The 16,938-nt window shown below is 40.5% G+C and overlaps 1 protein-coding gene across 5 annotated transcripts in view; it reads right to left on the bottom strand.

The window, feature by feature from the left end:
• Positions 1-16,938, bottom strand: part of Sdccag8 (serologically defined colon cancer antigen 8) — a 201,120-nt gene that overhangs the window by 61,397 nt on the left and 122,785 nt on the right. For 4 of the 5 annotated variants that reach the window (XM_029538445.1, XM_021198898.2, XM_029538447.1 and 1 more), the window contains 2 exons: positions 16,098-16,206; positions 8,275-8,406 (listed from right to left, as the gene is read on the bottom strand). In XM_029538445.1, coding sequence (XP_029394305.1) covers positions 8,275-8,406; positions 16,098-16,206 — 241 coding nt within the window. Of the gene's footprint in view, positions 1-6,788; positions 6,805-8,274; positions 8,407-16,097; positions 16,207-16,938 lie in introns of those variants that run through there. The other variant, XM_029538448.1, reaches the window with a different exon arrangement.

The following is a 16,938-nucleotide window of genomic DNA, read 5'->3' as shown; positions in this document are numbered from 1 at the left end:
GAGAGAGAGAGAGAGAGAGAGAGAGAGAGAGAGAACGCTTTCAAGAAGAGTTGACTAGAGATGAGCTCAGAAAATATGGAATTCAAGGCAGCCTGAGCTCCAAAGCAAGGAAGGCAGTTTATATTAGCTATAGGGGAGAAATTCCATTTTAAAAACAGAAACCCATTTTTCCCTGTAATATAAAGATATACATTTAAGTTCTCAGAAGCTGGAACATATGAGGGACAAATAGGTCATGACAGGGAGCCTATAGGGCAGTGACAACACTAACACTGTATTGACAGATATCACAAACAGGATATACACACTAAAGATGGAACCAGAGAACTGGGCCAGCACAAGGTGCTTGTCGCAGAGCCTGGTGACCTGAGTCTGATCCTCTATGTAGGAGAGAACACACTCCTACAAGCTTTCTCCCGACTCCCACACAGGTACCATGACTCTGCAGCCTAAATAATTTAAAACCATAAAGTACAAAGCTAATGTAAACAATGGGTTATGTTGATCAGGACCTGCTGACAAAGGTTTATTGACTCTAACAATAAGAGTCTACAGATGCTGGAGGACTGCAGGCACACAGCAAATCTGCTTTTTTATGAACCTAAAACTTCTCTAAAAAAACAGTCAAGGAAGAAAAAAAAAAAACAACAAAAAAAACGAGTGCACCTAATTTCCAACCATGATCAAATTTTTTTTTTTTTTTTTTTTTAAAACTAGGTAAATATATCCCACTTGAAATTTCACTTGGAGCCAGTTTATATGCTGAAAGCCCTACACCCTGAGCCCAGGAGTGTGCACATACATTCACACACTAACACAACATCACAGCTATACTCCAAGTTACAGTCTAAAATGTTCAAAATCAAAAGTTACATTCAAAATTCAGAAGGCATTTTCCCATAGAAATAACATTATGTAAACATGGTATTTTGGTTCACACACTAAATCACAAGAACCAATTTAACCCATAATGTAAATAAACAATGCTCTAGAATGGAAGCCGCTGTAGTTCCTGCTAATCCCCAGAGTCCACCGCTCAGAGGTGGGTACATATTGGACGTCTAATGAGTGCACTGACTACAAGAGGTTGGGTAAGTTCCATACTGATCATGGCTCTACAGACTTGACTGATTGTGTTTAGCAATTTTCACAACCTTACAAGATAGCACTTTACAGAAAAAAAATGAAGACAAAACTTGCAGAGAAAAGAGCTTGCCATGATTCTTAGGGTAAGACAGTAATGAGAGAAAAACCCAGAGAAGGACCTTACCCACAGTGTATACCCTTTTACTGCCTCCATATTAGGTCTTAGGAGGACAGCACTCAAACCAGAAGGAGCTTACACATTACACTAGGGCAGGGACGTGTGCTTGGTCAGCAGTGTATTCAAGCACACCCTAATAATGCTATCTATTCAGACACTATACCCATGCTAAACCCATGTGCCGAAGGCTTGCTCTCTAGGGTGCTTCTACTGGGATATGGTGGAACCTCTAGGAGGTCTGACCTAGGGGAAATCACTGGAGCAGGGCATGTTCTTAAAGAGAATTGTGGGATTCCAGGCCCTCTTCTTCCACCTCTTCACTTTCTAGACTCTGTGTAAATGGGTTTACCCTGCAGTGAGCTCCTGCCCAGCAAGCAAGAGGGCTCGTTGGTCATGGACCTCCACAACCCAGATGCAAATGAACCTTTTCTTAGTAACTGTGCTGTCTTGGGTGTTTGTTATGTAACAGAAGGCTGACTGACAGAACCAAGTGCTCAGGACACGCCTGGTGATTAAGTGAAGCAGCCTCTCCCATCCAATGAGTGCTGGGCTTATTGTAGTCAAAAGTATAAATGATGTAGTTATGCCTTTGGTATCTTCCTAACTTTCTCTTGTTGGGTTCCTTTCATGTGTCATGTGCTCTCAAGTGGGCAGCTATTATAGCATCTGCCCTGTTCTATGAATGTACTGCATGTGCTGTTTAAAATAATTCATTAACCCAAAATAAAATCTTAGCTCCTGAAAGGTGGAAACATCCTGTCTGCTGGGAGGCAACCATCATGGTGCAGGTCACACATGGCCTCTTGACTTCTTAGTCATGTTTCAGTATTGCACAGAATAATGTGTTTTAGAGAGATTGCTTGGGAACCACAACTGGTTTATAATTCTGGCAGTTTTAAGAAAATGGTAACATTTTCTAAGCAGTTCTCATTATCCCAACTCCCTCCTTTTTACTACACAACATTCCCAGCTTGTTATCCTTGGAGGCCATACCTGAGGCAAAGATCTAGTTCACACAATCCTGTGGCTGATGAAGCCAATGATAACGAAAATCTATAAAAACCAACCAACCAACCAAACTCCCCAAACAAACAAACAAAAAACTAGTAAAAACCAAATGTCTAGCATATTAATCACTTACCAATTTCTTCATTAAAAACATAATTGTATGTTATAACATAAAGGTATGTAAATCTAAAAACCCCAGACACTGTGAATTCACATTTAATAGCATGCTGTCAGTTATAAAAACAGACTGGCAAACAGCATATCCAGAGGAGGAGGACTCTCTATGCAAAACTGGTGCTGACAGGGTAGGAGGGGCAAAGATTACACATCCATCTGCTCTCGAAGAAGATTAGATAGACGATCTGCTTCTGAATTACAGTTCATACACTCTGTGTGTGTGTGTGTGTGTGTGTGTGTGTGTGTGTGTGCGCGCGCACTACATTTATGTGTGTGAATATGGACATGCAGACATGGAGTATATGTGAGGTCAAAGGATCACCCTGAGGTTAGACCTCACCTTGTCCCTTGTTTGAGACAGAGTGTCTGTCTGCCACTGCTCTAGACTAGCCAGCTCATGGATTTCCGGGCTTCTGTCGTTGCCTCCCATCTCCCCAAAACAGGACTCCTGTGATGTTCACACTGTCTGGCTTTTCATGGGTTTCAAGGATTCAAATTCAGTTTTTCACCCCCGAGTTGCAAGTGCTTTCTGTCCACTTAGCCATCTCCTCGGCCACCAAAATGCAGTCACTGAGAAGGCACTGTATTGCTGTTGCAAGGGTGCACTTCTGTGCTGCAATGGGCTAACAAAATAGGACAAAGCTAAATCTATATTTAAAAGAGAACAGAAATGTATGAACATGTATTTTGAAAATGATCCCAACACAACCCTGATAATGAATTGTCCCTAAATGTCCTTTTCAGGGAAGACTGCAGGTCAGATGATCAGAGCCAGTCCTGTAACACAGGAGGTCTGTGGGGCAAGGGGATTACCAGCACAATATTAAATTACCATCCTAAGTAAGTTGTTTTGGCATATAAAAACCAATTTTCAGACCCTTTAAAATGTTCACCTAATATGCTTTTAGACAGTAAAGAAGAACTGATAAGACAAGCCTAGAGTTTCATTTCTTCCTTCTGCTCACCACAACCCAGTGAGGTGTAGTTGTGGTGATCCCTGTAAACTAGAAAGGCCCACTTTAGGAAAGTTTCCCGGGGATAGGGACATATTTTTAAACCTTGTACCCCAAATCAGACATTAAGACTTCGGTTTATATAAGTCAGAGACAGGATGTCTTTCCCAGGTGGCCAATGGCAGCCAAGCCCCTAGAGCCTCATCTCACCTTCTTCCTATGGTTTGTAGAAGCCTCTGAGGAGCCCAGAGGGACCTCCTAGGAGACAGTGAGCTGTGGCACGGGCACTCAGTACTGTGGACTCACAATGCTTCAACTAGCTATTTTGCTTGTTTATGTCTTAAAAACCCCAGTCCCCAGATTGGCACTCCATGAAGTGAGGACCCCTGGGAGGTCCTTCAGGTCACAGGAGGCATGCCCATCAGGAGGACAGTGGATCCTCAGCCTCCCTTTTGCTCCCATCTCGACTTCTTCATGGTTATAATTTAGATATGAAGGGTTCTCAGATGCTCATGTGTTGAGGCGTAATGACTAGCTGGTGGTGCTACTGCAAAGTAACTGGCTAGAGGAGAGCGCACACCTCACCAAAGGATTAGTGTGAAGCTGACCAGATTATGTGGGGTGGGCTTCTGTATAGAGAGAGTAGGTTACTGAGGGCCATGTCCTTTAAGACTACGTTTTGCCTCAGGCTCTGGCCTTCCCTGCTTCTTAACCCCTGAGATGAATGGTTCCGCTCAGGTACATTCTCTCATGGTATCCAGCTTTGCCTCATCCCCAAAGCAATGAAACTAGCCAGAGACAGACTGAAGCCTCAGAAACTAGGATCCAAAATAAGCTTTTCTCCTTAAGTTGTGTTCTCAGGCATCTTGTCCCAATGATGAAAAGCTTACTGAAGAGCCACTAAGGGGTAAGCATCTTTTCTCTGTCAGCTTTTACCAGGGCAGCATCAGGCCCAAAGCAAAAGGATTTGGACAGAAACCTTTAACACTGTGAACCAAAAAGCCTCCTTTCTTCTTCTACGGTGATTACCTAGGCATTTGATGGAGGGTACAAAGGTGGCTAGCTCCCAAGTCCAAGCATACAGGGTGTTCTCTACCCACGGTAGTGAGTACAGTAGAGTCATGAGGGAGTCACCTTGTGAATCCCTTGGTGAAGACGGTGCAGAACAGATGAGAGCCCCAATACCCGAAGAGTACACAGATCTGGCCACCTCACTTTCACCACAGCAGTAAAGCTATCAGGGCCTCCTGCAGTTGCAGGGTTGGGGGAGGGGCTCCTTAAGTCCAGAATTAATCCCTGCTTACTGCCTTGTGCTTAGACAGCTGTCCATTCTCAGAAACTTCACAACCTTGCCTCTTTTCCTAACTCAGCATCCTCAGACTTCTCTCAAACCCTTTTCATAGAAGCACAGCTTTGAGAATTCTCGTAGATATTGTTCAACCCTTATGATGGCATGAAAACATAAGCAGGGAACTTCCAAGTAAAAACATTTCATTTAATATATATATATATATATATGTATGTATAAATGTGGAGATTTATATTAAAATTTACTATTTCATAAATAATGTTATTATATATATGAATATATATGTATCACTTAATAATTAAATAAGAAAAATGTCATGTTTGGCCAATAAAATAAATACATTTTAGCATCAACATATACTCTAAACTAAATCCATATCATAGAATCAAGCAAATTAAAATAGCTGCATATATTTTTCAAGAATTCTTGTTTTCTGAATGTATAATATGGTACATTTATAGTATCTGTCTTTTGTCTGAAAATGATGCGGTGCAGATTATAATTTCAGGTTTAGATTCTAAGTATTTCTTGGAAAATTATGAATAGTTTTACTTTTACAAAATCAAAATGTTGGCTTATATAAAATCTAATGTTATATTTTTGAATAGTTTCCATTAGCAAAACAGAATGTAAGGATTTCATATAGATAATCTCCTGGTTTACAGAATTACCAAATATAAATTCATTATTAGCTCCTGTTTCAGGTAGAAGCTTTAATGGTATTATACATTGCTTAAACTGCTTTCTTACTATCTGGAAGTAAAGGGTCACTAACTGTCCTACTGGCAGCAGAGGCAGGGGGGCCGGGGTTAGAGAGAGAGTGTGGCCACACGAGAGAATGCAGCACTCAGGAATCTACTGACCTGGCCCCAGTCCTTCACTATACCCAGGGCTGTGTATCCTGTTTATTTTCTAGATAGGAACACAGGACTAGGTATTTGGTTTAAAACAGAAAAAAAAAAACAAAAACAAAAACAAAAGCATTAATTTTAACATGGACTTTCAAGACAATAGACACTCAAGAAGAAAGTTTTTCTTTCTTGGTCACTGAAACTTTGTTGATATTTATAACAATAATATTCAATGAATTTACATCTACTCCAACTTAAGACCTCTTTTCTCTGAACTGTATGTTTCTCCTGTACACACCTCTCTGGGAGCCACCTGCTCTGCCTTCATATATATATATCCTCATGTCTCATCTCATGAAAAAGTGGTAAACAGTTACTTCAGATTTTCAAATCACTCTTACCTTTCAACTACTGTCTGTACCTATTCTCAGCCAACAATTGCTCTGGCTGACTTGACTGGTAATGTGTCTGTTACCAAGGCCAACAGATGTTTTCTGTCTTGCTGTGTGGCTGGCATCTGCTTGAATGCTTCCTCTTTCCCAAGGCGGTTTTATCACTGTGATGAGTAACAGTCCTTTCCATGTACTGCTCGGGCGGCTCTGTGGCAGTACTATCTCTTTTGTCCACTTTTAACCTGATCTTTAAAAGTGTGGTTGCTCCTGAGGGTCAGGAGGCCTTTCTTCTTATTGTTCCCTCCTGATGACCCATGTAGCTCCAAGGTTTCAAACATTACCCCAAAGTCAAGGGAAATTTCTATCTGCAGTCTAGACCTATCTCTCAAGTTCAGCTTCCTAAAAACACGTAAATTCCACCAAAAGAGCACCATTTCTGCTTTGCTGGTTTAGTTCTGGCTTGTGATGGAGATCTGGTAGCACATGACACAGAGTACCAATCGATAAATATTTGTTGATGAGATCAATCATTCATTTGCTCTCTGCCCTCTAGTTTGCATGTTTCTTTCTAAAGACCTAATTTTACAGCTGGAGATGAAGAGACAATAGCAGCTCCTTTGCAGGTATGTCTCAAGGCACATGAAATAGTAGTGAACATACGTGCATTTTATGAACTAAATGCAGTACACCAGGGTAAAGGGTATACTTTCAGGCTAAAGTACTTACTCCTTGGACCCTTGCAAAAACAACAAGAGGGGCTGGAGAGGTGGCTCAGCGGTTAAGAGCACTGACTGCTCTTCCAGGGGTCCTGAGTTCAAATCCCAGCAACCACATGGTGGCTCAAAACCATCTGTAATGAGATTTGTACTTACATATAATAAATAAATCTTAAAAAAACAAAAACAAACAAGTGTTGCTCATTCCTCACGTAGAATAGTGTGGGTTCCAGGAGATACTGTATAAGTTAATGGACAGATGATACTTCCCTGAATTTTGTTATCATCTACCTGTATTTAACATGCTGGCAGGCAGGGGACGGCAGCCCACATTCTGGTCGATCCCCCTCTACTTAACAAAGGGAATCATCAAGGCCTGACACACAGCACTACTGTCTCCTCCAATGTCTTTACCTTAAGCTTAAGAAAGTGTGATCAATATACATTTCCACTTTCTCCTGAGTATATAAATGGAGACAGAGAAGGCACAGGTCTCTGAGGGATGGAGTAGAGATGGGAACTTGAAAGCCATGATGACATCTCCATGAGAAAGCTGACAGCTGCTCAGTATACAAGTCCAAGTCTACAGAAATCTACTCACGGATGCTACAAAATACACAGACTTTATTTGGGGGCAACTCTATGACCAAAGTTTAGAAATGGCATATACAAGCCGGGCGGTGGTGGCACACGCCTTTAATCCCAGCACTTGGGAGGCAGAGGCAGGCGAATTTCTGAGTTCAAGGCCAGCTGGTCTACAGAGTGAGTTCCAGGACAGCCAAGACTACACAGAGAAACCCTGTCTCGAAAAACCAAAAAAAAAAAAAAAAAAAAAGAAAGAAAGAAAAAAGAAAAAAATGGCATATACATAAAAGAGGACAATATTTACTACAATAAAATAAAGTGCCAAGAAAATACTACACTATAGGGAAAAGGAATTTAGAGTTAACCACTCAAGATTTGAGTTTGAACCTTACCATATGTTCCATTAGTAACTTTGGGCAAACCCGTTACTCCCTGTGAACCAAATGTCTGTCTCTGGAAAGAAGAGTGGTCACCTCTGATGGTACCTTGTAGGTGACTACTATGAGCCAGCAGCTTACTCCATCTTGTGATAAAAGCATTATCAACCCCAGCTTGTGGGTAGACAAAGAAGCTCAGACATGCTCACCTACTTGCTTAAAGAAACACCAGTTAAAAGAGTCCACTGGCCTGCACAGTGCAGCCTCAGCTAAGTCCTAACCAGCTTCAGCTCTTCTGCACATATTATTTTATATATGGTATATTAGAACCTAAGGGCTAGGAGGAGAGATCTGAAATCCGGTTATGCTAGAATACTGTCAATGTACACTTTAAAGAGGGATGGCTCACCAGTGTTCTTGAGTAAGCTCAATCCATTGTATTTTTGAAAATAGTAGAAGAGAATGTGTGCCTTTCTCTGCATACAGTGAGAACACCCCAAATCTCAGAAGCAAACTGCAGAGAAGTATTAGGTGTTGAACATATACCTGATTACTTTAACAATCCTAATTTCTGCTTACTCCACAGGGACTCTCCTGTCTCTACATGCAGCTGAGCTATCCTGGGTCAAGAGCCCCCCTTACCTTTCCTTCATGGTCTCGTGCACCCTCCCGTGTTGGATACACTGTTCCTCCAGTTCGTCATTTCTCTTCTGTAACTTCTCTAGCTTGTCACTCAAGTATTTCTTTTCTTGACTGAGTCGAACTATTTGCGATCTAGAGAAGATAGGAACACAGACATAGTAGATAGTTGAGATTCACCTTATTAGTATCTATTTTTATTGTATAAATCTTAGTATTATCTTAAACTCTATACTTAAGACATAGTAGTAAAAGGAAAGTTATTTCATATCAAAAAGATTGCAGAAAATTCGAAATGCCTAGTAGAAGGATGGATATTACACCCTAGAGACTCTGGTTACAGCACTGGGAAGGCCCGAGAGCTCCCACTGGGGATCTAGTTATAACAGGGGAACTGGTGTTACGACACAAGTCTATATTCTGAAAGGTAACCTCCTTGCCCTCTGTCCACCTTGCTCCTAGACTACGCCCAGTCAGTGCTATAACAAACTGGAGGGTGGCCTGCATTGAAAACAAAAACCAACAGTTGTTTGCTGTGGTGACAGCTAAGGTCTTCCAGGACATAAACTATACATTCAGTATCTGGGGTGACAATCCCAACTCTTTAAAAAAAAAAACTCTTAAAAAAGATAAGAAAAATATCTAAGGGGCCGGGTGTGATGGCACACGTCTTTAACCCCAGCACTTGGGAGGCAGAGGCAGGCGGATTTCTGAGTTCGAGGCCAGCCTGGTCTACAGAGTGAGTTCCAAGACAACCAGGACTATACAGAGAAACCCTATCTCGGCTGCTTGTGGACGTTGTACATCGTGGTGCGCACTAGGCTCCGCACCACGATGTACAACGTCCACAAGCAGGGACCCTGATATAGTGGCCTCTTGTGAGGCTATGCCAGAGCCTGGCAAACACCGAAGTGGATACTCACAGCCAGCTATTGGATGGAACACAGGGTCCCCAATGGAGGAGCTAGAGAAAGTACCCAAGGAGCTGAAGGGAGCTGCTACCCTCTAGGTGGAACAACAATATGAACTAACCAGTACCCCCTGAGCTCGTGTCTCTAGCTGCATATGTAGCAGAAGATGGCCTAGTTGGCCATCATTGGGAAGAGAGGCCCCTTGGTCTTGTAAACTTTATATGACCCAGCACAGGGGAAGGCCAGGGCCAAGTAGTGGGAGTGGGTGGGTAGCGGAGCAGGGGCGGGGGGGGGGTATAGGGAACTTTCAGGATAGCATTTGAAATGTAAATAAAGAAAATAATAATAATAATTTAAAAAGAAAGAAAGAAAGCTATCTAAGAAGAGTTGTGTCATTAATTAAATTTCCAGCAGTGACAGCATTTCCTCATGCCCACTTTCTCATCATAGTTCAAAATCATAGTTTTAATTTCTCCATATCATGAGTAATTTTTAAGTTAATAACACTTTTCAAATAAAATTAGTTCCCTCTCCAGAAAGGAGTGCTTCATTAGACAAGGCCACACTTTGTCCTTTGCTCTATATGGAAGGATTTGGATGTGCTAAGGGAAATCTCACCCCACCAACTGTTCATCCCAAAGAACACCTGGCCACAGGGGTGGGGCCGACTCAGTCCACCTCACTCCTCACTCCTTTCTCCCATTGCTCACATGCATCCTAAAAGCAGCTCACTCAGATCAGGACCTTCTCTTTCCACAGCTCAGCAGGCTTTGAAAATACCTCTGTTTCCCCAAAAGTCTCCTTCCAGTCCGCCTTTCCCTGCTGTGTGTCTCACCTGTCTTAGTTTGCAGGTGAGGCAGAGTGTGCCTGTCCCCCCTCCTGTGTGTCTGTGTGTCTGTGTGTACGTTTCAATACAGGGTTCCTCTGTGCAGTCCTATTTGTCTTAGAACTCATTGCCTCTGCCTCCTGAGTGCTGCAATTAGAGATGCACAGGACCACCACGAAGCTCAGGTACTCACTCTGCACTTGCCTCTCCTGGTAAGAGTGCATCCACTCAAAATCACACCCAATACAAAAGTAATATAGAAGCGTTAATAATATTTTGAATTAGGTATTTATTTAAAAACTAGCATAGTTAATATTCCAAACTATATTAACGCATATGCTGAAATAAATGCCAAAAGGAAAAAAAAATCCTTAAGCCAAATTAGAAAAAGAATAAAACCCATGGAAAAGAACCTGCACTTACTCTTAGGCTGTTTCTAAAAATAGTGCCATTAGCAAAGAAAGGTGGACTGTATAATATCAAAATACAAAATGCTTATATATAAAAACCCCACATGTTTGAAAAGCCATATGTTTATGTTTAGATTCACTGCAGAGCTACCTATAGAGTAACTTGGTCTTGACCTAACGCGTGGAAACTTTATTTTGTCAGCAGGACGTCAGCTATCTTGCTTACATGACAGCAGATAAGATTCTGATAATATAGCTATTTATTATAGTATTATTTATTGACCTACAATATAACATTTTGATAAGAAAGGGGAAACATTAAATATCAGCATGCATAATACAATTCTATTTTACGATTAAGCTGTTTTGAGCATGCACCAAATATTAATACTGATAACTTCTGGGTGTTAGAAGTTTTCCCTTTTGATTGGCCATCTTTTTCTGCATTTTATCGTCTTCACAGTGGATCTGTATTTTAAAAGTGCCGAGCTCTAAAGGGGCAGTTCCACCTACTGGGCAACGGATGCTCACACTCACTCTTTGTTTGAATATTTCATTTTTTGCTGTCACACACATATTTATATAGGAACATATGTACTAAAAAGAATTTAATTCAACACTTGGCAAAATTATACACGTTAGTAGCCTTAAAAAGTGTGTCTGGCTTTTGAAGTAACAATTCCCTTTTAGGCATCTCTAGTAAAAGAATCATTAAAATGTACAGTTATAGTTGTATTACGACTATAACATTAAAAGTTGGAAATGTCATAAACATCTAGTGAGTTATTATGTAAACAAATGATGCAGTGGCGATTTTCTTTCTGGAATACTAACTAAGAAAAGTGTTTATTAATGGGACAGGTAGAAATCAACTGTAAAACTGCACAGACTATGTGCCTATCATGATATAAGCCACTTTACATGACACATTTACACACACATAAAAAATGATTGACAAGAAGCATGTCAAAAATAGCAATAATTATCTTGAGAGCAATGCCACAGGAAAATGTTTCCTAATTCTTTTCTATGATTCCATACAGTGAGGTGCGCCTTTAATAAGCACAAAATATAAATGTTATTTTTCAAGTACAGACTACTATAATATGTGCTATTGTAACAATCCTTTCTGTATTATATATTTTGTTTTTTCCCATTTATTTATAATGGCAACTTGCCTACCAGCTTCTGTCATACAATACAGCCTCACTATAAGTGTACACATATCATCCTTTATTTGGGTGGAACTGACAATATCGTGATACAACTAGTAGTTTGCAAAGTGAAAAGAGAAAACAGAAAGCCACACTCACCCACTCCCATAGATAAGGGAAAACGACTCAAATTCATTTTCATAGAAACACAGGTCATTTCTGTCTTTCCAGAAGCATGAACTTTCCCTGCATTTTATGTAGCAGCTACAATGTGTAATTGCATTTGCATGAATGGAAGACATTTTACTACAATAATTCAGATTACAATGATAATTGCTTTTAAAGGAAAAATATGACACCTTAATTTTTTATTCTTTTGGATTGTGGTTTGACTTTTGGTAACAATTAACAGAAGGCTGATGTCAGCCTCCTTTTGTAGAATATAATTTTGTAGCAGCTCAACCTAACATCCTCTAAACATGCAAGGGGAAAAAAAATAGTTCAACCGGGTGTGTTCTTTTACTTCAATTAAACTCACACAGTTGGATACCTACTGCTGCCAAAACAGTAATATAATTTATACATTATAGTCCGCATAGTAAAACTACACTAAAAGTCATTTAACAATATTTATAACACCATAAAATACAGTGTTAAAATATATGAACTGCAATATGTACCAAAATTATAAAATTTGTTTCTCATGATCAGTGATTAAAACCAGGATCATTACTCTAGCGCAATACTCACAACCCTGGTGACAGATTAGAATTCAAATCTTAATGATCAATTTACAATTAACAAGATAGAAGTGAAACAAATTAAACCAACCATTATATATAACGAGACCCCATGGACTCCCATTGTTCCTCTTAATTACAAAACGCAAATCACGAATACACAATGGGCAGTGCTAGACATCAATCCACAGGCCTAGCAACTCAGCAAGTCACAATGACAGGAAAAGGAAGAGAAGCAAAATCACCACGCAGATCCAGGTCTGTGCACCTTCCTGTCCTTCCAGCATGCAAGGAGAGAGAGGGGGGCTAAGACCTAGCCGAAGCATGCTTCATCTCCAACATGCACTGGCTCTGTCAGCGTGGGCTCAGGCTCATCTCTAGCCAGTGCCCAAAATTCCCTAGGTTGTCCCAGAACAGGTTTTAGATCACAGTGCAAACCGTGCCTCTAACATTTTAATGTGGATTTTCCAAATGTCTAGGGAGAACACTTCTTTCACTTTGACAAAGAAAAATAAATTGTATCAAAGATATTTAAGTATATTCATTTATCTCCCCCAGCAACCTTGTAACTAAATAAACTCTCAGTGTACTACAGAATATGGAGGGAATTGGTAGCTAAAGTTTATGTTCAACTAAAACCAGCCAGAATGTCTGCCTCGTGCCAATTAAAAACAAAATGGAATTAAATCTTTTGCCTGATGGTCAAAAACAAACTATAAAAGATGCACGGTATGAACCAGGATGCCAGTCTTCATTTTAAAATGGGAAGTGCCATTCCCAACCCCTGGGGGTTCAGGCACCACTACTTGCACAGTATGGAGTATACATACTGCTAAGTACTAGGCTGATGGCTATGGAGGCTTCCAAGACAGCCACAGTCGTCACTGTCATAATACAATGTAAACGATGTACAGTTTCTTGGGGAGAAATAAACACACACACACACACACACACACACACACACATGCACGCACATATGCATACAATTACAATACATTTTCTAAGAGCAGTCTTGCAGGACCCTGAGAAGAAGCAGGCTATGTGGGCATGGTGAACCCATACTGTGCGCTTCTCTAGTGACTCCTCATGGGTTCTAGTCAAATGCCTAGATCTGTAAGTGAAAAAGCCCATTTTCAATGCTTTGAATCCATTTGTTTAGTGTGGCATTCTGAATAACCAAAAGGCTTACAAAACTTTTAGCAAGGAAAGGGGGAAATATCTTTTTATTATCAACCAAAAAACATGTTTTATTTTTATTAGAGAGTTATTATAGTACTTTGAGAATAGCCTGAACCGAAACTACTACATGGATTAAATAATTACTCTGGAGACTGAATTTCCACCCTGAGAACTTTTAACCTCCAAGGCCATCAGAAATGATTTAGTCCAAGAGCTTGGCACAGAGCACACAGAAGGAGGTCCAGACGTGACAGTCTTATTACATTATGCTTCAGATTTTAAAAGAAACATCTGATCCTTTGGGGATGTATAGGTAGTTTCACATCAGAAGATAACATCCAAATCGAATGTCAAGTGGGCATAAAGGAGTGAGCGAGCTTAGGAACTGGGGGCGGGGGCGGGGGATGAGGTGAGACTGAGGAGAAATGAAAGCACACAAACACGAGCCCTTAACTGCCACTAGCTGCCTCTACTGCTGTCTTGTGACACACAGAACAACTTTGAAATATACAACTCATGGTGTATTCACTACTTGGAAGGCCTGAGCTTTGAAGAAGTTAGAGAATTCTGTATGTTACTATTTTAATCCTTCAGACTCTCAGAACCAGGTGTTACAGCCTGACCCACTAAGTTGTGAGTTCCACCTTTTTTGGGTTCTGTTTAGTCCTACATATTTTCATCACAGATTTTGCCCATTAGAAAATGTTGCTCATATCTTGCCCAGTTAGTGAAGTTTACAAGAGCTGCAAGATCAGCCCCTGTTCCTTAATGTGGGGTGAACAAACACTGTGCCGGGGCTCACAGCTGTCTTCCCCAGATGTGGGTTCTTCTGCAGCCCAGCCAACCACAGATGGAATGCTGGGTCTATACTGAGCATTTCTATACGTGTATTTTCCTGTGTTTAGTTTTCACCCAGTACAGTTTAACAACTAATCTCATAGATTTACATCATATTAGCCACTATAGGTAACCTAGAGAGAATTTCGAGTATGTGGGAGAGGGCTTGGGGTGCTGCTCAGTGCTGGGCTACTAGACTAGGGAGTGTTAGGTCCTGGGCTCCACTTCTAACACCACAAAAATATGTTACAAATGTGAGCATTTGTCAGCTGTGACTTTGGGTGTGGTGTAAATCCTGCAATCAATACCCTGAGGTTGTCAAGGGGTGAGTGTGTGTGTGTGTGTGTGTGTGTGTGAGTGTGTGTGCACAAGTGCATACTTGCATTTCTCATTCCTGTCATTAAATGTACTTCTAAATCCTATAACTGTCCTGCATCATGACTCAGAGGCACTTTTACAAAGCTGAAGTTTAAGGAGACCGTGCAGCATGGTCAAGGTTACATGCACAATAAAATGACTGACAAACCAAGATTCTAATCTGGTTCCTTCTGAATCCCAAAGAGCTCTTTCCTGAACAGTGCTTGTCACCCACAAAGGAACAGGCTGGCACCAGAAGTCAGAGCAGCATGTGGAGGATAGCACCACACCTGTTTTCCCATTCATTTATCATTCATTCAATAAATATGCATTGGGTGCCATCTATGTGTCAGATAGGAAGGAGCATGTCTAGTGTACAAAGTAGCAGTCAGGACTAAGAGGTGGGGAGGTTCAAGTTCACCGCATCATGTAAGACTGAGTAATTTAAAGAAGGAAAATAAGGGCCCAGGGACATATTACAGATTAGCCCTCGCTCTCAGTGTAACAATTGCATCCCAAGAATGTCTACTTTTCTACAGGAATTTAAAGGTTAATTTCCCCCTAGCCTTTGTGATACTCATCTCTCCTCTCCTCTTTTAAGAATCTTGCTCTGATGCCTAGGCTGGCCTAGGACTCCTCGGCTCAGGAAATTCTCCTGCCTTAGCCTGCTGAGGAGTTTGAGACTGCAGGTGCATGTGTCTATATCCAGCAAGCCTGAACTTTTTTTTAACAGCAGCTATAAATATCACCATGGCCATAAGAAAGACTCTAGACACTGGTAACAGCACTATGTAGGCCAAGACTCTAACTCTCCTACCCACAAGCTATTCAAACGACTATGCTTTTTATTCATATGTAAAAAAAGCTAATTACTTTTGTATGCTGCTGTGAAAGTTAAGAATGTATTATACCAAGCATGTTTTTCTTCCTCAGTGTCCCAAATGACTGGCCTTAAAGACAGCTTTTGTGTGTTCCTGAAAAACTTGGAAATAGACTAAAATGCCATTACCTATATCAACAGAAGATTGTAGAACTGCTTGACTTATTTGTATTCTTAATTATGCTAATAGTTATCTTGGTCTTTGTTCCTGATTTTCATGGTTTTAAGTTATAAACACTATAAAAAGCCAAGTACATATACATAACTCTGAAAAAACTAAGTTGGGTTGCAGGAGTGTGCTTGCTCGCCACACAAGGCCCTGGAGTCCCTCCTTGGGACAGAAATGTTGTCTAGATGGACAGTCACAAAAATATGCACACAGAGATACCTGGTTCCTCAGAAAACTTATATCAATGCACGGCTCATTTTAGAATTAAATTACAGTAGAGTAAAAATGCAATTTTAAAGCTAAATTTTAGCTATAAAATAAAAGTATCCTAAAGATAATGTATACTGTTACCCGATCACCTACCTGCTCTTTAGTGAGACTTTCTCCAGTTTCTTGGCTAAAATGCAGCATTCTTCTTTTAATTTTGTCAGAAATGTGTTCTGGGAGGTCAGCAGTAAATACTGTTCACTTTCTAGAAATAACAATAACCCACCAATATGAGACATAAGTGGCCTTGCTCTGTAACTCTTGCACTAAGCGGTGCTAAAGTGCGTCAGATCACTATGCCCTTCCTAGATCCACCACATCACTGCCAGGGTCCCAAGTGAAGGACTTGTCATCTGGCGGGACACTGAGCCTTGTGAGACATTTATTTTCATAATAAACTTGTATACCAGGAACAATTTTGATCATATCAGCTTGTGTAACATTTTAGCATGCTCATAAACTGTCAAATATCTGAAATGAAGTCATAAATGCTTATATCTTTGAAGTATGCAAGATATTATATTTTTATTTTGACAATTTTACTATAAACAGTGTCAAAAATTCTCACAACCAGATAATTCGAAATTAAAAGCGAGGAATTCTCTGCTACACTGTACTTGGTGCTTGATGGTTCTTATCTGCCCATGTTTTACCCCCTTAGAGCTTGTATACACTCCAGTCATGAGGTGAAATACACAACCGTCCTTAGAAATCTCATCATACTCTCATAGTGTGTGTTTCAATAACGATCTGGCCAGAGGCTAAAGAGTGTGTGATTTGTGTGTGCATTTGCAAAATAAACGATCTTAAAGATGATTTTAACAGTTAAAACCTTTCCCAACTCTCAGGTCGTGCCCAAACTCTTGGTCCAGGATTCTACCAGCAATGGCCAAGGACAGTTTCCCTGATGAATTCCTGTATGTGTTTTAAAAAAAAA

Source organism: Mus pahari, chromosome 5 (assembly GCF_900095145.1).
Source record: "Mus pahari chromosome 5, PAHARI_EIJ_v1.1, whole genome shotgun sequence".
Taxonomy (NCBI): Eukaryota; Metazoa; Chordata; class Mammalia; order Rodentia; family Muridae; genus Mus; species Mus pahari.
The sequence above is the reverse complement of the archived record's forward strand: the minus strand, read 5'-3'. Positions and strand labels throughout refer to the sequence as shown.